The following is a 21,492-nucleotide window of genomic DNA, read 5'->3' on the forward strand; positions in this document are numbered from 1 at the left end:
TTGTTTTTTATTTAGACAGAGTGTCATGAGAGAAAGATGCTCCGTGATTATCATGGCAACGAAGGCACATTGAACATCATCCTCAATAAAACCAAGAATATATACTTTACCGAGCAACTAGATGTTCCATGTCCGAAGGTGATTTGCCGTAGTGGGGGACATCTTGGCTTCATCCTGAGTTTTTCTGCCGATCGTGACATCTATCCCCTCTGACGATCACGTCATAATGGATCACATGATCTGAAGTTGTCACGTGACCCACGCTACATAACTTAGATCCAACAGCACCCTGTTGCCCTGGTAATCACCTCCGTTGACGATTACGTCACAATGTATCATGTGATCTGATGTTGTCACGTGATCTATGCTTCAAAATTTAGATCCAACAGCACCTTGTTGCCCTGGTAACCGGAAGCATCGGAGTCTTTCGTTTTCTCTCCTCGCTTATATATATTGTTTTCATTTTTGTGTCATTATGTATTAGTCATATTGCAGTTTAAAGCAAGTTATTGTTTCTTTGTATTTTTTGTTATCTAATACTCTGTCTAGACGGAGTCTGTCACGCACAATGGATTACAGACCCACCCCCTTTTACACAGGTGAATCAATTCACTAGTGTATAAATGTGCGGACAAGACTCAGTGGAGACAGACCATGATTAAGGACGGTTAAGCCGTCGGAAACGCGTTGGTGGAGGGAATCTACACTGTGGATGTTTTTTGATATCATTGAATAAAACTTGAATACATCTTGGAACCTGGCTGGACCATTGGATTACTTTCATTTGCTACGTTACCTTTTCAAACAAGGTGGGTCCGTTGCCGGCTCCGTGTGTGGGATACCATGATCTAGAGGAGTGCTGGAGTTCCATTTTTTTATTAGCATGTGCTGTGGCTACCTATCTACTGGTATACACAAAAAAAGAGCGAAAGCCAGTAATGGGGGCCAACCACCACTGGCAACATACATAACATAACCAAAAAATTGGTCAAGACAGTAACAATCTTTAAGTTCATATATTAAATTTATATTTTATTGGTAACAAAATATACAAAAAGTTTTTTCAAATACATAGAATGTCAATAATGAGTGGATCGGAAATTAAAACAATGATAAAAAAGTGACTATGTGAAATGGATAGCCAAACAAGGCATAAGGGTAGGTTATACAAACCAAATTCAATACATTATAGGCACAAACGAGGCATGAAAAGTCAAATGAACATAAACCAATGTGACATATGTAAACAGGTTGTACTAATACCATACCACTGAGGGACACACGCCACAAACCCCGACACGTGTTTCGCCGCTTAGGCTTTCTCAAGGGGAGTGCTGATTGTTTGAGGGTGTCAAGAATATAAGGAGCAGCGGACCAATAGAAAATAGTTAAATGATTACCACCTGGTTCACCTTATCGTAGCAGCCAATGTAGTGCCGCCTCTATAAACCGCTAGCAGCGGTCCGGCAGCGAAGTGCGCATGCGCGGGAACAGTGTGTCATCGCGGGAACTGCCGCAAATCACGTGGCGGCGGTGTCGGCCGAGATGAACACTGCGCATGCGCAAAGCTCACAGCGACAGTGTTAACACTGCGCACGCGCCAAGGCACAGGAACACACCAGTAAGTATAGAAGGGATACCTAAGTACATATTGCACATAAACCCACAAGTAAATGAATAAAGTATAAAAATACATGTGAAAGAAATGTTTTTTATAAGAAGAATATATATATAAGATACTATTTTATAAAAGAATTTTTTGCAATGCTAAAAAGTGCATAATAAGAACATGGACGCAAACGAACGAGGGTCCAAACATGAACATGATAATAGCGTGACGATATAATGAGGAGATAAGGGCAACAATTATTGCATTTGGTATAACATATTATCAAAAATTAAAGTGAATGTAGTGCAAAAAGTGCAACCCAGTGCAGAAGTGAACTGGGGGGCATTTGCTATAGCTACCTATCTACCGGGGGATTGTGCTGTGGTTACCTATCTACAGGGGGGCATGTGTATATTGTATGGCTATCACAGAATTACATTTTAAAATATGTGGCATTCGTGTTTCTCTCAGCCAAACAGTTTCCCTACCTCCTGCTGTAAGATATAGAGGAAGGATTCTTCTCAAGATACTTAAGATGATGATGAAAAGCCATGATAATACTTTTTGAATAAACTGCATTGTTATGACAATGACTTCTAAGAACTAGCTGTATCTGGATAAAAATCCTAAACCTTGGTCAATGTATTTTTAGTAATCTGCAGTTTAGATTTCCACTTACATTCAGCGCTCTTTTTCTTCTTCTTCGCAGCCATTGTGTTTGTGCAAAGAATGGCTGCTCGCTGACTTTCCTTTCTGTATCTGCCAGAAGAAAAAAAACACGAGATGAAAAAAAGAGCCAGTTAAACAATGAAATCGCTGAAAGATGCACCTTTTCGCCCAATTGGGGGATTGGTCAGGGGGGCACAAGCACTCTCTAAGCAGTCTAGTAGATGGCCAAATGGACAGTCATATAAAAGAGGGGAAAGTAGAATTTAAATCTACCATCAGAATCCAGCATGATAGACCAGGGACCCTTACTCATAGATCCAGGCACTGTGACTGTGGTTATCTTCTTATATATGTTATCCATGACCTCCTATCTTCTAAATACAACTATTACAATTATGCCTATGAGCCAGAGGGGCTACCCTCGCACTTCTATATTCTGTCTTTTCAGGCTGTTACACGGTATCACCCTCAGCCCGGCTTCTCAGCACTTATGCAGTGAGCACTTCCTGCTGTAATCTCAGAACTGAGGAAACAGGCAGTAGAGTGAGACAGTGTAACAGCCTGTAAAGCCAGATCACAGGGAGGCTAGGGTAGCCCTTCTGGTTCATTAACGTAATGTTAAAAGTTGTTTTTGGAAGGAAGGAGACCATGGATAAAAAAATATAAAAAAATTATTTATAGATCCAGACACTGTGTCCGTGGTTTATCCATATTTGATTTTGATGGTTGATTTCCTCTAACACAGAAAGCATAACCTGTCAACAGAGGCATACGCACACCCATTCATCTCAATGTGATAAACAGAGGTAGAAACAGTAAGAAAAAGAACAGTCGAGAGATAAACACATGGAAGGGTAACTTCAAAGTGTTATTTACCTGTGTGGTTTGGAAGTTTCGATATTTGAGACCCAGGAGCTTTTTCTATTATGTGTGGCCGGCTTGTGCTTTCCTATAGAAAAACATACCAACATCTACTTTTAAAAATATAAGAAATATTCAGTATTAACAATATTTAACTAGCTTATAGTCCTGGCATGTACCATACATTGATCTCAATTGCAAAAAAAAAATTTTTTATATAATATATATATATATATATATATATATATATATATATAGTAATTTACCTATATACATCTATTCAAATTTCTGCTTCAGTTTCTGTATCTACTTACATACACATTAAAAATAAACATGAGGTAAAGTGGCCAGCACCTTTAATTTTGCGAATGCAGTGATCACTGCACATGCCCAACACATAAATCCTACAGGAACCCATTCAACTGTCAAGACCTGATGGAAGGTTCCCATTAAATAGTGAATAACTAAAAAATGAAATATATCCGTAATGCTTCAATGCCATCACACACATGGGGAAAGCCTTGTGGTCCTAGTGTGTATTAGCCACGTAATGGATAGCCAACATTTAAAAGTAGAACTCTTTCTTTTTTTCATGCCAGTCCATGAAATCCTAATTCAAGTAGTAAATTGCTCTGTACAGGAAGTTAACTAGCTATTCGCAGTAGGAGGTCTTTATTTTGCACCTTTACATACAGGGAACAATAGTTATTCCGTTTTCATTTTCACATTTGCAAGCTGTGTGAACTACGGTGAAGAAGGCCGTCTGCTGATGACACACAAATTGAGCGTCCTATATTACAGTTTATTCTATTCAGTCAATGTATTTGACAAGGTCTAGAATGAAGACAAATGCTGTTAATCTTTTCCTCTTATTATTTTCTTTTTTTAATGCAGGAATGATGTCTGATTTCTGCTACGTTGTGAGCGTGGCTATGGACGTCAGCAGCACTGGATATTTAGTTGAAATAGTTAAAGGCAATTAATGCTAAATTTATCCAAGCACAGAATATTTAGCACCATGATCTATTGCACTGTCAATATGATTAATGCTTTGTGCCACAAATGCTTAACAATGGGGCCAAATGCAGCGTGGCAATGGCAGCTACTCATTTTTTCTTAATGCAGACAAACAAAACTAAAACATTTTAATAATAATAATAATAATTCTTTATTTATATAGCGCACACAGATTACGCAGCGCTGCACAGGCATGTCAAATTTTACTGGTTCTTGTCCACAAACATGCAAAAATCCAGAGGTCAGGGCCATTACAGGCTCCTAAATCCCGAGTTAAAAACTGCTAAATATTTTTGAAATCAGAAAGTATTAGGAGATGGTAAAAGCACATTCTATTTTTTATCCCTATCTGCTTTAGCACATATAAGGTTACAACTGCTTGTTGAGGCCAATGCTACATGACCTGTTCAGCTTCAGCAACACAGAGAAGGTAAAGCATATTTTCCCCTATATGCAAGAAAAAATATTCGATTCGAGTCTCACATATATAAGACACTAGTGGACAGTAATACACAGTTTACCAAAACCTTTTGCCCAACAACATGCCTTGACATTACAGGCAAAAAATGGAGATAAAGCTTGTAAGTATGTGGCTGTGGCAGTAATGGTATCCTTGTATGTTTGTCTAATAAAACACACTGCTAGTTAAAACAATAATTTTAATAATAATGTCTCTACACAAACATGACATATACTTAAGTATATACAGTGTAGGGCCCTTGCACCTCTAAAATGGATAATGATAATATACAATAAAATATCAATAACATGACATACAGCTAGAATGGTTGTACTAGTTTGTGGTCATTTAAATATACATCCCTGCTGAATCGATAAAAGTAGGTAATAGACCAAGTCTCTAGTAATATTGTTTGCGATAGATTTATAGAGGCGAGATAAAGAGTTGTCCTTATTTTCCCCTATAAGAGGGAACTCCCCTATAAAGGAACACTGTCACCAGCTCCTACCCCACAAAAGTACCAGTGCCCTCAGGTAGGGTCTGAAACCTTGCTACCGTTATCTCATTTATGTGAAATCTCACACGTTTAATGCTAAAAAAAAAATTACCTCCAAAGTTTATATGCAAATGAACATATACTATGGGCATGGAAAGTATTCAGACCCTTTTCACTCTGTTTCATTGCAGTCAATTGGGAAGATCAAAAAAGTTCCTTTTTTGCTCATTAATGCACCCAATTTTAACACAAAAAAAACTGAAATGTAGATATTTTTGCAAGATATTTTTTAGACAAGAAAAACTGAAATATCACATGGTCATAAGTATTCAGACCCTTGGCTCAGTATTGGGTAAAAGCAACTTTTGAGCTAGTACAGCCATGAGCCTTCTTGGGAATGATGCAACAAGATTTTCACACTTAGATTTGGGGATCATCTGCCATTCTTTCTTGCAGATCCTTTCTAGTTCCCTCAGGTTGAATGGTGAACGTTGGTTGAAGCCATTTTCAAACCTCTCCAGAGATAAACAATTGAGTTTAAGTCAGGGCTCTGGCAGGGCCAGTCAGGAATGGAGAGATGTTCTGAAGCCTCTGCTTTGTTATTTTAGCTGTTTGCTTAGAGTCATTGGGGCAGATTTACTTACCCGGTCCATTTGCGATCCAGTGGCGTGTTCTCTGCGGTGGATTCGGGTCCGGCCGGGATTCACTAAGGCAGTTCCTCCGACGTCCACCAGGTGTCACTGCTGCGCTGAAGACCATCGGAACGCACTGAAGTTCACTGGCCTATACCTGGTGAAGGTAAGCGCGTGTTTTTTTTTTTTTTTTTTTTAAATGCAGCGGTTTTTCCGAATCCGTCAGGGTTTTTTACGGCCACGCACCCTGATTTCCGTCGTGTGCATGCCGGCGCCGGATTTCCTCCACAATCTCTCTGTACTTGGCCGTATTCATCTTTCATTGAATTACAAGCAGTCATCCAGTCCCTACAGCAGAAAAACACTCCCATAGGATGATGGTGCCACCACCATGTGTCACTGCTTGGATTATATTTGGCATGTGATGAGCAGTGCCTGGTTATCTCCACAGATACCGCTTAGAAGTAACACCAAAAAGTTCAATCTGACTGGTGGAGGGCTGCAGTGATAGTTGACTTTGTGGAACTTTCTCCCATCTCCCTTTCTAATGAACCAAGTCTTTCTCATGTAGTCTTGTTGCCATCCAAATGTAAAATTCTGTGTTATTGTATATATTGTGTATACGGTTTGTAATGCCTTCTATTAGCCTTTAGCTCACTACCCACAAAAATAATTAGTGTCACTATTTCTGTCTCTATTTATAGAACAGGGTTTCTAAGAAAAATATGCTGTTTCAAAGCCACCCTTTTAAACAACCCCTTAAAAGCAATCTAGTATAAACTAGTCCAAATCCGCATTTTTCAGTTAGTTTTGGGTTTGTATAGTGTATGTCTATTACTCACACTACATGGTTATTTTCTAGCCTTAGTTTTAAAGGAAATCTACCATCAAAACAAAGCATAATAAACCAAGGATACTTACTCATAGATCCAGGAACTGTGATTGTGGTTATCTTCTTATATTTGTTAGCCATGACCTTCTTTCTTCTAAAATCTAAATTTTCTGATTATGCTAATGAGCCAAAAGGGCTCTGCGGGGCTGTTATGGTGAGCGGGAGAAATTCCTCCTCCCACTGTGTGCTGAAACTTCCTCTGGTACTATGACATTAAATTAGGCAGAGGGAGGGAAGAAGTGTTGAAAGAGCAGGAGGCGAGTCATCTGAGTAAGTGACCCTGGTTTATCATGCTTAACCCCTTATCACCGACACTAGTTTTCAGCTCAATGACCAGACTCGATTTTTCAAATCTGACATGTCTCACGATAATTGGTTATAACTTCGGAACGCTTTAACATATCAAGGTGATTTTGAGAATGTTTTCTCGTGAAACACTGTACTTCATGTTAGTTCTAAATTTAAGTGATAAGTTTTGCATTTCGTTCTGAAAAAAAGTAAAAATTTGGCAAAAGTTTCTAAAAATTCTTCATTTTCCAAGTTTGAAATGTTCTGCTTTCCAGACAGGAAATAAAACTACCCAAAAAGCTTGATAATTAACATTTACAGAATATCTGCTTTATGTTGGGATGATATTTTATGCATCCTGTCATTTTTCTAGGATGTTATGAGGTGCAGAACTTTAGGTGCGATTTTTCTCATTTTCATGAAAATTGCTAAAACTCACATATTGAGGGACAACTCAGCTTTCAAGTGACTTTGTAAGGCCTATATGATAATAAAACCCCATAAATTACCCCACTATAGAAACTTCACCCCTCAATGTATGTAAAACAACTTCTATTGAGTCTATTAACCCTTTAAGTGTTTCACATGGGTTAAAACAATACGGACCTGCAATTTAGAAACTTTTTGAATTTTTTGGGAAAATACATTAATTTAGGCCAAAATTGACAGTTTTATAATAAATAAAATTATGAAACGCTCTGCAACGTCTAATGCCCAATTCCTCCCGAGTGTACTGATACCCCATACTTGGTGGTAAACTTCTGTACGGGCGCACGGCCGAGCATAGGATCAAAGCAGCGCTATTCACAGCAGATTTGTATTGTTACATTGTACACGCTATACATTTTTATTTTTTTGGTAATGCGAACATATGAGGGCTTATTATTTGCGTGGTGAGTTACAATGTATAGATAATTCATTTTGGGGGTCTATAGCTTATTCATGAGATTTTATTAACTATTTCAAGGGTGACATTAACAAAATCATCAATTTTTATTTGGGATTTTTAGCACTTTTTTCCCCGCTCACCGTAACATAAAAATAATATTTTATCTTTAGTCTCTGGTTCACTACGATTATGGTGATACCTCATTTATATCGTTTTTCTTATCTTTGCTCAATTTTACTGAGCAAAACCAATATTGGAGAAAATCGCATTGATTTTACTATTGACAACTTTTCAGGGCCTTAACTTTTGTATTTTTCTGTTGTTAGTTCTGGTTGAGGGCTTAGAGTTGTTCTATTCAGTCGTATCATATTAGGGAATGTAGCTTTTTTTGATCACTTTTTAGATGATTTTTTGTGCTGGTGTTTGATAAAAAATTGTATATTACGGGAAGTTTTTCATAGTTTTTTTTTTCGTCGTTCACCGAGCGGGTTCAATATTGATTTAGATTTATTGTACAGATTAATACGGAGGGATACCAAATATGTACATTTTTCGTGTGTTTTTGTGTTTTATATACTGTATTTGCATTATGTGTGTCACTGGGGAGATTATGGGACTTTATTTTATTTATTTAATTATTATAATAAAATGATTTACTCTTTTTTTTTTTACTTTCATACATTTTCCACCTTTTGGCATGAACAAGCGATCATCCGATCGCTTGATCAAGCCTCTACACAGCAATACACTTGTATTGCAGTGTATAGTGTAAGTAGCTGAGCATGCTGCGAATGCTCAGTTACATACAGCCGGGTCCTGCCAGTAAGGCAGAACCCGGCGAGAAGAGGAGCCGGAAGCCTCGGGTCACTCGCCGGACCCGGGGGCAGCGGCAGGAGGGATCGGATCCCCTGGTAAGCACACCGGGGGGGGGTCCGATCCACGTGGGACACACTTGCACGCCGCCGTCATACTTGACCGCGGCGTGTAAGGATTTAAACACCCAAGTTTTTCCGATCCCGGGTGTTAGTGCCGGGTCTGGGCTGTGATATCACAGCCCGACACCGGCACATTACTGACCCGATGTCCAGAAATCTTCTTCTGACGCGGCGCCGTAGAAAGGCGTCGCGTCAGAAGAAGTACCCTTAATGAACGACGTATATTCCCGATAGGGCGGTCATTAAGGGGTTAATATTAATGGTAGATTTCCTTTAACTAAAGAGTCTTTAAATTAAGATAATTTTTGTTAGGCCCACAAGACTACCAAAACTAGACCCAAACCACACCCCTAGTAAAACCCGCGATCAGCGCTTGCACCAGTGCTAAAAGTAATCAGTGCCTACCAGCTGTTTAGTGAGCCCAACGAGATCGGGTCTAGGTTCAGGTCTATTTTCAAATTTTTAACACAAAATGGAGTCATAAGTACACAATCTAAAAAAGACAATATGGGGGAGATTTATCATTAGGCAGGATTTTGAGCAGTTGTCTATGTGTTAGGCATAACACATTCACACGAACATATGGGGGCATATATACGGCCGACGTATATACGGTGTATATACGTCCCCCATATACTTCTATGGGCTCAAGTGCGGCACCGTACCGTTCCGTAGCACGTAGAAAGATAGTACATGTACTATCTTTCTACTTAATACGGCGCCGTGCGCTGTAAATTCCTATGGAGAGGGGCGGAGTTGAGCTGTGCTAATCCCCTGCTCGTCTCTGCACCGCCGATGTATGCCCGCCGTACTAGACTGGGAGGTTACCAACAGTCAGATTTATAGTCTGGTGTATGTGCAGTGTTAAATGCCTTCCTATGTGAGCATCAGCTGTGTGTGCTCTATGCGAATAGACTGCACCAGTCCCATGTATGTTTTACATCTGCTCAATTTCTGCTTTTTTGCAATGTTTTTGCACTTGAAATTCTCAGATACCACAAACATAAAATTGAGCAAAAACTGCAAAATTGAGCAAAAACTGCAAAATTGAGCAAAAACTCCTGTAGTAGCAATGGATCCACATACACCACTCCTATGTGATGTAGTTTTGCGACTGAATTTGCATTCTTTTGAAAATTCTCAGTTGATAAATGTGGTGTATTTTTTCCACCATTGCGTGACTTTAGAGTTGCATTTTTTTTCTTGCTAAAAAAAAAGTGAAAACAATGTGCGCACAAAAATTTGTGACAATTATACGCCAATAAGCTACATGCAATTGTTATCAATTCAGGCCCAGGTTCAGGTCCAGGTTCAGGTCTAGGTTCAGGTCTAGGTTCAGGTCTAGGTTCAGGTCCAGGTTCAGGTCTAGGTTCAGGTCTAGGTTCAGGTCTAGGTTTGGTACAGACACAGACTTTGCTTTTCATGTCCTCTCAACACAAATTAATAGTCCTTCCCAGTGATGGGAGTGGCATGGTAGGGCAGAAGCACATAAAAGACTGCCTTTAACACTTTAAATATAGATTTGGTATTGAGACTTGCAAATATGAGAAATAAACAAAATGACTTTCAGAAAAGTTCTGAGCAGGAACAATTGGTGGCTCAGGTCACGTCCTGCTCTAGTTAAAATAAGCAAGCATAAGTATGAATCAGCACAATTTCAGTATCTTGAACATTGGAACACCTTTGCGATTTCCCAAGCAGAACATTTGCTGTCAGATATCACGCAGTCATTCTGAAGGTATAATTTAAACTGGTAAGCAGAAAACTGCACTTACCATCTATGAAGACAGCAGGATTATGTTATAATATACTGTTTAAGTGCAGAAAAGGAGCATTTTCCTGCACTGAAGATGACTGAAGATTAGGTTAAACCGCCATGCCATTCACTTGTTTTCTGGCTAATACAGTGCTACCACATATTTCCACATTTTGCATGCTTAATTCTTAGAATATTGAACATACAATTGATATTGAGAGCAAGCAAAAAAGAGCCTTTCCCTGTGCATGCTACTCAATGACACAGGTAGTATCCGTCAGAAAGCTAGCGCAGCAGAGAGCAGATAATGATGATGACTGCAGCCTTGTAACAGACATCCCTGTGACTCAATGCAGTTTGCTGGGGAACCAAATGTATTTCTATATACTATTAAAAGTGAGTGAGTTAATTTATTCCTTATTCTTTATATCAGTGTGGAGGTTTAGCACAAACACTTTAAGTAGGACAACCCCTTCAATATCTGACTGCTGTATAAGCAATTCCATAGTAACCTATAATTTACTGTAAGGTAGGTGAGTAGATGGGGGGCAAGACAAATTGATTAATTAATTGTGCAGTTCCAAAGATATTTTTAATATTTCGTTTAATAATTGGCAGCATTGTATGTGCTATAAAAAGGAATCATTGGACATTGTGGAATACTTACAGAATTGTGAGTTAAGTCCACCGGATGTATGGTGTAGGTGTGAGCACCATCATCAAACATTCCGCTAAAAAAGAAACATTTTATTAAATTGATGCCACCATATCAAGCAGTTATTTACAATTAACATTTTTATTACTATTAAGTAAACATTGCATACTAAAGGTGTGGCTAAAGGGTTTTTTTCAATGCCGTTAAAAATGAAACAATTCACAATTTAAAAAAATCTTGCATGATAAACCTTATTATTTTACAATATAAATCACTTACTTAATATCTTTTACCAGTGTTCTCAATAATGATATTTTTCAGATTTTTTTTGACATGACGCAGAATGATATTTGAATTTGAACAAAAAAATAATAATATTTTGGAATAATATATGGAATAAGTTAGCAATAAATAAATCATGTGTTGTCCATGTATGTATAGTTGTTTTATATCAGTGGTGGCGAACCTATGGCACAGGTGCCAGAGGTGGCACTCTGAGCCCTTTCTGTGGGCACTCAGGCCATCACTGCAGGACAGAGTTCACCAAACAGGACCAAATCCACCAAATCTTTCTGCAGTTACAGACAACTTATGAGATGCTGCTCTCAGCGCTATTTTAAAGCGGCACTTCATTGGCTGTTTGGAACTGCGGGAAAAGTGAGAAGGTGTTGACAGAACTGCATTATCTATGGAGGTCATCCTGCTAGACCCACCATTCTTCCTGTACAGAGAGATCCTGGAGAGAATCTATTTACCCTCTTTCTTTCAACTGTATTAGTGGCATTAGGTGGCCGATAAAATTCAAAGATGTGGAAGAACACATAGGAGTAAGTTAATGCTTAAAATGCCACGTTGGCACTTCACGGTAAATAAGTGGATTTTGGTTGTAGTTTGGACACTCAGTCTCTAAAAGGTTCGCCATCACTGTTCTACATGGAACATTTGTATATTATATATAATAATATTTTTTACTATTCAACATTCTTATATGGAAATTACATATAAAAATGGCCAGAATGGTCTCTAAATTTATATAGAAACAATAGAAGCATTGGAAGTTCTCGCATACAGTTGTTTTTTTTTTACTAGTACTCCTTAGAGGAAAGTAGCCAGGCAATAAGCAGTGTCAGTATAATATGTATCGTTCAGCAATGGATGCAGTCAGCTGGAAGTCAGTACTCTTCACTGTCCTTGAGAATGAAGGCTACATTATTAAATGTGTCTAGGGACACTGAAGTTGTAAGACTAGCAAAATGCCCTTTCTAGCTGGTGCAGCACAGGAAGGGTGCTCTTAAAGCTGTATTAGCAGCCACACAGAGTAACATCATTTTGTTAATAATTTATTATCTCAGAATCTGAGGTCAGCTCACAGTAACAGCTTTGGTTTTCCAAGGGCTGTAAGATTTTATCAATGACTCTGTTTATCTGGAACTGTTTATAAATGTTTTCTCCATTTTATCACCACATTTGCTTTGGGAAATCAAGGCCATTTGAAGCAGTTGGAGGACATCAATATAAAATTAAGACCTTGCTGCTTACTGACATGCGGATACATTTCTTTGCATGGACATAATTAAAGGGCTTGTTCACTTTCAGAAATGAATTGATGATGTTTGTGTAATGAAGGTTTATACATTTTTCTAACATGCTTCCTGTGTCAATTTCTCATGGATTTCTGCATGCTGAGAAAAAGCATAAGAACCACCGAATGCTTCATAGCTTACTTCCCGTAGATAAAAAACGTTCCATTGGTCATGTGATGTCAGACAGTTGCACGGCTATAACACACAGCTCCGATTACTCTCTATGACACTATTGAGCTCCTGTGTGATATCACATAACCATGCTACAAGCAGAGATCTAGAAAACAGTGAGGAATCAATTCAGAAAATAAATTGGAAAATTGGTTTGCTTTTTATTAGACAAACAATATTAATTATTTGCTGAACGATGGCAACCCCTTTAACATAAATTTTTGACAGTTTAGATTTATTTCATTTTGACTTTAGTTAAAAAATATCAGGAAAAAGTATGTTAGCTAATTAATCCAATATCAGAAAAATTCCTTTACCTTTTCAATATTAAACATTTTATTATCAGCACAAGATGTAAAACTATCTGGTCCTAAGTAGGTCTTAATATTAGGCAAATTCAACCTCAGGTGAAAAATAAAAAAAACAAAAAGCTTTAACCATGCCATTAATTATTCAACAAAATGAAGCCAAAATGGAAAAGCCAAGAGTAAAACACTCATGACTTGTAGAACCACCATTATCAGTCTCCCACTTCGCTCTGAAGAAATTTTGGCCTTCTCTTTACAATGTTGTTTCAGTCCATTGAGATTGTTGTCGTTCATTATGCACATCTCTCTTAAAGGGGTATTCTGGTATGGGCAGAGGTTGAACACCCAACAGTTATGTTGATTGAAGTGGTCATGCCTAATGATGTCAGACCTCTGTGCCATGTGGTTTAGTTTAAGTTCAGCTCCATCCAACTGATTGAGAGGCCGCAACAAATGCTTATCTAAGATCAGTGGTGCCACTTTTCCTCCCTCTTGGTGTTAACTCACATCTGAATGCTCCAAGTGAGCAAACTGCCAAAACTATGTTTCTTTTATAGAGGTGGTCACACTGCCTGATGATCATTTTGTAAAGGAAAAACGATCTGCAGTACTTGGCTGCTACTTACCTACAAGTAAGGGTTTACAATTTTTTTTAACCACTTTTGCTGCCTAGCTACAGAAGTCCTGTGTAACTTATGGTGCAATAAGATGCAGGAGTCTGTTACTCAAATGGCTTTTGCACCATGCAGTGCTGTATTGTACACGGGACTGCTGCAGCCTATTGTTCCATAATTTACTTAGGACTGCTGTATTTCCCTCAATGTGACACAAACAGTACAGTGTAAAATGTTTTTATACTTTTTACAGGACTTCCTGAGGGAGAGTGAGGCAGCAGTCCTATGTATGTAACTTACATAGGACTGCAGCTTTTCCCTCCATGTAAAGGAGGTAGTCCTGTGTAAATTCAATAGTGCAGTGCTATGCAAAGGGCTGTCTGATAAGGATTGGGATCCTGCAGTATGTACACTATACAATGAATGAATAAGCATCAGGGCTGACACAGGAGGCTAAATGTAAGTGGAATGAGCAGAACTGAGAGCTCACCCAGCAGCCATCACCCAGCAGCCATCACCCAGTAGCCATCACCCAGCCTGGACTCCTGTGCTGCATCATTCTCTTATCTTCAGTTCTTCCTGATGACAGGCAGGAGGAGAGCAGGGGCTCAGGCAGGAGACGCTGTGTAAGTGTCCAGCGTCAGTGACTCCGCCCACACGCAACCTCTGACCTCTGTGGTCTGCTCCATGCTGCTGCCTACTGAAGCATGTGTAAGCTTTGAGCAAACAGCAGCGTTGCCACACAGGAAACTCCATAGAGACCTGACACAGCAGGAAGATGGACTGAGCAGGGTCAGTTTCAGTAAGCCTGCCATAGGTTCGCCACCACTGCCATAGATTTTCTTAGGGGGCCTGGTACAGACTTTGCACTGGGGCCTGTCAACTTCAAGTTACACCACTGTTCCCTTCTAAGAAGTTTATCCAGTTGGGCTATCAAATTTAATTGAATTTGCCATATACAAACATTTCTTTAATTGGATTTTAGTAAATAAATGTTACCATGTTGTCGTTTAAAAAGGGATAACCGTTCATGGATATGACTACCCTCGCACCCTGCCAGCGGAAGCCACAAATGCACTACTGAGACATCCCTGGCCACCTGGATTCAGTGTTCATTACCACAGAACAGCTGTGGGACATCCAGTAACTCCTGATCATTTCATTAAAAAAAAACGGTTTGTCTCTTTGTGCAATCCCTCCTGCAGAGGTGGTTGTATCCAAGGACAACTATCTTGTTTCTAAGGGACAACATGGTGGCATTAATGGGAAATTATCTTCAAACAGGTACATTATTTCTAACAACATCCAATTAAATAAATATATGTATATGGCAGGTGTATTAAATTAAATGTCAATGCCCAGATGAGAATACCTCTTTAAGACATTTTAAGGACCAGATGTTTATTGATTACATATATTTGTGTACAACCATGCATCTTTCAATAGGGGGTAGTTTATTTTTTTACATGACTGTATAACACATATGTAACTAAACCTAATCCTATCTACAATCCAGAAATCATCACTCAGATTTATATCTGACAAGTTTTTGCTACTGCAGTGCATGTCCAGAACCCTCACATTTTACGCTTACAATGGAAAGGGAAAGTCCTGTTATAATTCTGTACAGTTTATATCTGGTTTTCTAATTGGTAAAACAAACAGGAAACTTGAAATGATAGTAAATTTTATTTTCATGGCAGCAACAAAAAATGTCCCAACTATTTTAACAGGGTTGCAGAAACCTGATTTATATACAATCCAGAACAAACAATATTTCATGGGAACATGGCACATTTTGTTTCAGAATTCATATTTACGAGAAAAAAAGCCTCTTAACATAAAAATCTAAAACATTTTAAAATCTAAAACAAAATGATGAATGTACAATTCTATCAAATACAGACTTAAAAAGCATGTATAGCATGTGTAGTATTTGCTGTAGTAAGTGCCAAAGTGATAAATTTCTCCTTACTGTAAACCATTGCACGTGGAAATCGCCACTCTGGAGTTTTTGACCCCTCTGATGGTACCATGATAGTAGCAGTGCTCTCCTCCCTGTGGAAGAAAAGAATGCTTTCACAATCTTGTAGTCTCTTACAATGAAAACATTTTGCTCTTTTCCACAGTGAAAATAGAAAACATGACGACACAGTTTGGTCTAACAGCTGGAATGTCCCATTGAGTGTACGCTCACATATTGGAGTAATAACTGCACCGCAAACAGTTTTGATGTGGTTTTAGGTGCAGTTTCTTATTTTAACAGGTGAAAGTCATGAACTGAACAGATGGATCATATTGTTGAACAGATTTTTCCTTCAAAATAAAATTTACCAGTTATTGTCTTTGACCTGTTATATATTATTAATTACAAGACATTACATTAATTGGTTGTGTGATGGCCTATAGCATATTTATTTAGTGACTACTATTTAATATGGATATAGTATATGTCTAAAATATAGTGTATGTTTATTATATATGGAGGCACATCACTGTCAGTTGTGTTGTATATTTTCTACAGTAGCAGAATTGGGACATAATTTTTATCCAGGAAACTATATGATGTAGTTTAAATGATGTGGGATTTTTCAGGGCCATAATAACATGTCCTGCAAAAAACAAATACATCTTGGGGAAAATTCTACTGCAATAAGTCATGACTGCTAAGATGATTGATAAGTGAACCCCATCGATCTCCTGCCTAGTCTGTTTGCCTTAGTGCTTATTCAGGCGGCCATTATGGGGGCAGAGATTTGCAACCAGATCACGGCACCCATAGACTTCAATGGGTTCAAATGATAGCGTGGTGAGTCACCGAGTCAGGCTCTTGTCTTCCTTTGGAGAGAGGAGGGGTGAAGAGCGCTCACCCCTCCACCACCAGGCCCTGTGCTTGCCAGGGATTCGGCACCGGCGAGCACCTCGCCATCTGAATGTACCCTTAGAAAAATCATCTGATGCCAGGTTGTCAGGATGCTATGAATGAACTCTGAGTACATAGCTTTTGAGCTATACCCAGGGCTGCCTCGCAGGAGTTGATCCCCAGAAAGTTCTTCTTGATACCTGTGCATGACTCTGAACCTCAGCCTGATTCGGTATTGCTGTGACCTGTGGTTCTTCTGCATGGTACCTGTGCCTGACTCTGAACTTCAGGCTGATCCGTTGCCGTTGTCACTTGGGGTACTCCTGTCTGTATCCTGAGCCTGATCCAGAATGTTTGAAACAGTCGCAAACATTGCGGTTCAGGGTCCACGTGTCAGTAGTAATGTCCATAAAAGTCATCATCATTGAGTTGATAGATGCCACCAACAGCATTCAATCATTACTAAAAGAAAAAGTAAATCCTTGCGGACAGCAACAATGTCCAAAAAAGATGTAGATAAAATCTTCACTTAATTGGTATGCAATAAAAAATTAAAGCATAAAAATTACATAGTATCGTCAAAAAACTGACGCATTTCGGACAAGTCTGTCCTTTGTCGTAGCCTAAAAACAGTGACACAATACTGAGTATATAAAGGAAAAAGCACCAGGGAATTCTGTTTAAAACCCTAACAAACCTATTGCCTAATTTCATTCATATGAAATGCAATCACAACTTAGCATGCCATAGTAATAAAAAAGGGAAAAAAAGGAAAAAATACCCGAATTATGCCTTCAAAGTTTTAAAATAAATATAACAGGTCACTTCTTAAATTCATGCCAGTTGGTAATCTGGTGCCCAGCTCCCGGATCTAGTATTTCTCCCGCATGCGGAGGCTCCTGGATTAGTCCAGTCCATATGATCAATAGGAATGACTCATCAACCAGAGAGATCTCCATGGTGTGTAAATCTGAAATATTTTGATAAACCTGAAATGCTTTGAGTAAAGGTGAGTTCTCTGTTAGATGTAATATGTTCTGATAATCTTTTCTTTAGTTTCCTTATAGTGCATCCTACATTGTAGGTTGCATCTTTGGCATGAAGCTAAGTATACAATGGGGGTCATTTACTAAGGGCCCGAATCGCGTTTTCCCGACGTGTTACCCGAATATTTCCGATTTGCGCCGATTGTACCTGAATTGCCCCGGGATTGTGTCGCACGCGATCGGATTGTGGCGCATCGGCGCCGGCATGCGCGCGACGGAAATCGGGGGGCGTGGCCGCACGAAAACCCGACGTATTCGGAAAAACCGCCGCATTTAAAAACCGAAAAAGTGTCGCTTGGTGACCGCTTACCTTCACCTGGTCCGAGGTGGTGCATTCCGGCGCGTGGAGATGATTTTCAGCGCAGCAGCGCCACCTGGTGGACGGCGGAGGAACTGCCTTCATGAATCCCGGCCGGACCCGAATCCAGAGCAGAGAACGCGCCGCTGGATCGCGAATGGGCCGGGTAAGTAAATTTGCCCCAATGTGATCGCTAGCACAATTTAGATGTGCATTAATGTTATATGTTTTACCAGAATTGGAAGAGAGGAAAGTAGTAGACTGTTGTACAGATTAGGTGAAACAATTTTTCTTAAGGAGGGGGCATTACACACACCGTCTTTTAATACTTTGGCTGAGACATTGGACGGAATTTAGAAACGGACTTGCGCTACAATTCTGGCAGTTCTGCACCAAAAAACAGTGAAAAGCCTTACACCACATTTAATAAGGCTTTTTAGACCTGTTTTTAGCCATTTTCCTACTTGTCTGACTTAGGGACGAGGTCTTTGGAAAAGGGGCGTGACTTGGTCTAAAGGGGTGTAGGATTTTGAATGTTCCATACGCCGAAAATTGTGACGCTGAGTTTAGACCACTTTAAAGTAGGTCTGAACTGGAAACCGACAATCTTATCCTGCACCAGATTCATTAAAACAGTGATAAATCTGGCACAGAAAATGACTAGGGTTTTCCTTCACTAAACTGGTGGAACCTTGGTCACATTGATAAATCCCCACCATAGTCTTGGTATAGAATAGGGATATATCATTTGATTATCCACATGATTTCATAATAATGGGCACTTTATACTGTACTGAAGGTAACAGGATGTCACATTTCGTATTGTGTGTCTATTGTTTGTAGTCTAGTACTAGAATGTAATAATTCTGTTTTTGATTTTTGTTCCAAAGATGTAACCATCCTGGGCATATGGGGTTTGTTGTAGCCTCTGGCATTTAGTATTTGTATAATTTAATCAGTGGTGTTCTTGTATATAGTTTGTGTAGAACAGGTGCGTTTGGCTCAAATGAATTCCCCTTTTGGGAGATTTGATATTACACGACAAGGGTGGTTGCTGGTAGCAAAGAGTACTGTATTCCCTGAAATGGGTTTGTGATAAAGATCTATGGATACAGATGTATTTTTATGCTGTTTAATTAGCTATAAGTCAAGGAAAGAAATGTTTGAACAGGAGAAAGTATATGTAAATCTGAGATATACACACCATGGAGATCTCTCTGGTTTATGAGTCATTCCTATTGAACATGTGTCACGCCCATGAAGGGGCGGGGACTGGACCAGATGCCTCCGCATGCGGTAGGCGTACCAGATCCTGGAGCTGGGCACCAGATTACCAACTGGCATGAATTATAGGAGTGACCTGTTTTTTACACAATGGATAAAGGCCAAATAGGTACCACACGTCAAGAAAACATAACGTATACACCAGAGCAAGGTGACGTGTTATAGGTACTGATACTGTATACAATATAGGTGAAAATAAAGTATCTTTATTAATATTTACATAAACCAAATATATGTGTATGCCAAACCTATTAAAAACAATTAAAAAGCACTATCCAGTGCTAGGTCTCTATATAGCAGCAAAAACATGTAATGTGCAAGAAATAAGCACTTGTTGCTATAAGCAACCATATAATCATGTGCAAAAATGAGCAATTTGGTTGCTGTCCCAACTACCCTCAGGTGCCCAATGCCTAACAAATTACAATGGAGCTATAAAATAGCAATATAAATGTTATACAGGATGAATACATAATGCATGTGTTAGGCAAAAACAATGAAAATATCACCGGGTATAGGGTGGAAGGGGACTGGATCACCACGCGTTCCGCCACCGAGCCTGGTGGCTTCCTCAGGGGTATGAGGCTCTAGACCAGATATGGTCTTCTTATATACAAAGAAAGGTGCTCGCTCACCTGTGTGGAGCTGGTCAGGATTACATCGGCGTCTAGGCGCGGGGTCTGCGCATGCGCCCGCCGCGAGGTCACATGACCGGCCCAATCCTCCAGCCTCCAACTTGTGCCGGCCATGCAACGTCACGGCCAGGCACATGCCCAGCCACCCCACTTGCACCGTGCATCAATTACGGGACGGGAAAATTATGACAGGTATGTCTAGTACATAATGAACTGGGGCTTGAACAGATATCCAATAGATTGAGAGAGGTATATGTTGATATTAAAGATGTTTATGTTTAATGACAGACTTATGTAACATACATGTTACAGACTTATGACCATACTATGTAATTTTAATGCTTAAATTTTGTATTGCATACCAATAAAGTCAAGATATCATCTACATATTTTCTGGACATCGTTTCTGGAACCCGTGAGGATTTACTTTTTCTTTTGGATATCTATTCGCTGGCCCGCACTCAACCGTGAATCGAAGGAAAAGAATCATAAGCCGACGGTGTCAGAGAGGTGAGCTGTACTTACTTTTTTCTTTTTCCATTCGTTACTGGCATTTGTTAATTGTCATTAACTTTCAGCAAGTGTAGTGTCAGTGAGACAAGCCTGTCTTCTGACATCAAGCTGGGGGTGTCAGTCGGGGTTCCTGTAAGTTTCTATTACCTTTGTCAATACTTAAAAGTTGGGTTCTTCGTAAGATCTGACTAGTAAATTCAGTGGGCAAGATATAGTGGGGATAAGGGGTAGAAGGGTTGTAGCTGCCTCTATTGCTGTACAGTAACTATAGTTGAGTCTTAATGAAGCAGAGCTAAAAAAAAAGAAGAGTAAAATGGAGAAAATATGTACAGTATTTCCTCATTAATATTGACCAACATCTAGACTTATAGCCACAAGTTTTCGGCCTCTGAAAGCAATTCAATTTTATCAAACATGGAGGCATGTTAACTACTGTAAAAAAAAAAATCTTAATGCAAATCGAGTATTTGCCACAGCCTACCTGAGTATTGTTGCTGACCATGTCCATCCCTTTATGACCACAATGTACCCAACATCTGATGGCTACTTTCAGCAGAATAATGCGCCATGTCATAAAGCTGGAATCATCTCAGACTGGTTTCTTGAACATGACAATGAGTTCACTGTACTCAAATGGCCTCCACAGTCACCAGATCTCAATCCAATAGAGCATCTTTGGGATGTGGTGGAACGGGAGATTCGCATCATGGATGTGCAGCCGACAAATCTGCGGCAACTGTGTGATGCCATCATGTCAATATGGACCAAAATCTCTGAGGAATGCTTCCAGCACCTTGTTGAATCTATGCCACGAAGAATTGAGGCAGTTCTGAAGGCAAAAGGGGGTCCAACCCGTTACTAGCATGGTGTACCTAATAAAGTGGCCGGTGAGTGTATATATACACACACGTATGCATACACATATACATACGCACTCTGGGGTTGGTTACTGGTTACTTTACAATGAGGAGTTGTTCGGGAACTTAATGTGTGATATCCCCCTGGTTTTATTGGTGTG

At 39.4% G+C, this 21,492-nt stretch overlaps 1 protein-coding gene across 11 annotated transcripts in view; it reads right to left on the reverse strand.

The window, feature by feature from the left end:
- ADAM23 (ADAM metallopeptidase domain 23) overlaps positions 1-21,492 on the reverse strand; it is a 162,330-nt gene that overhangs the window by 76,029 nt on the left and 64,809 nt on the right. For all 11 annotated transcript variants that reach the window (XR_011849397.1, XR_011849398.1, XM_072121072.1 and 8 more), the window contains exons 5-8: positions 15,811-15,893; positions 11,172-11,235; positions 3,155-3,227; positions 2,289-2,368 (exon numbers count right to left, since the gene is read on the reverse strand). Coding sequence is in view for 9 of the 11 variants with exons in the window: in XM_072121072.1 (XP_071977173.1) it covers positions 2,289-2,368; positions 3,155-3,227; positions 11,172-11,235; positions 15,811-15,893 (300 nt within the window). In the remaining 2 variants the exon portion in view is untranslated. The remainder of the gene's footprint in view (positions 1-2,288; positions 2,369-3,154; positions 3,228-11,171; positions 11,236-15,810; positions 15,894-21,492) is intronic.

This window comes from Engystomops pustulosus, chromosome 8, assembly GCF_040894005.1.
Source record: "Engystomops pustulosus chromosome 8, aEngPut4.maternal, whole genome shotgun sequence".
NCBI classification, from domain to species: Eukaryota; Metazoa; Chordata; class Amphibia; order Anura; family Leptodactylidae; genus Engystomops; species Engystomops pustulosus.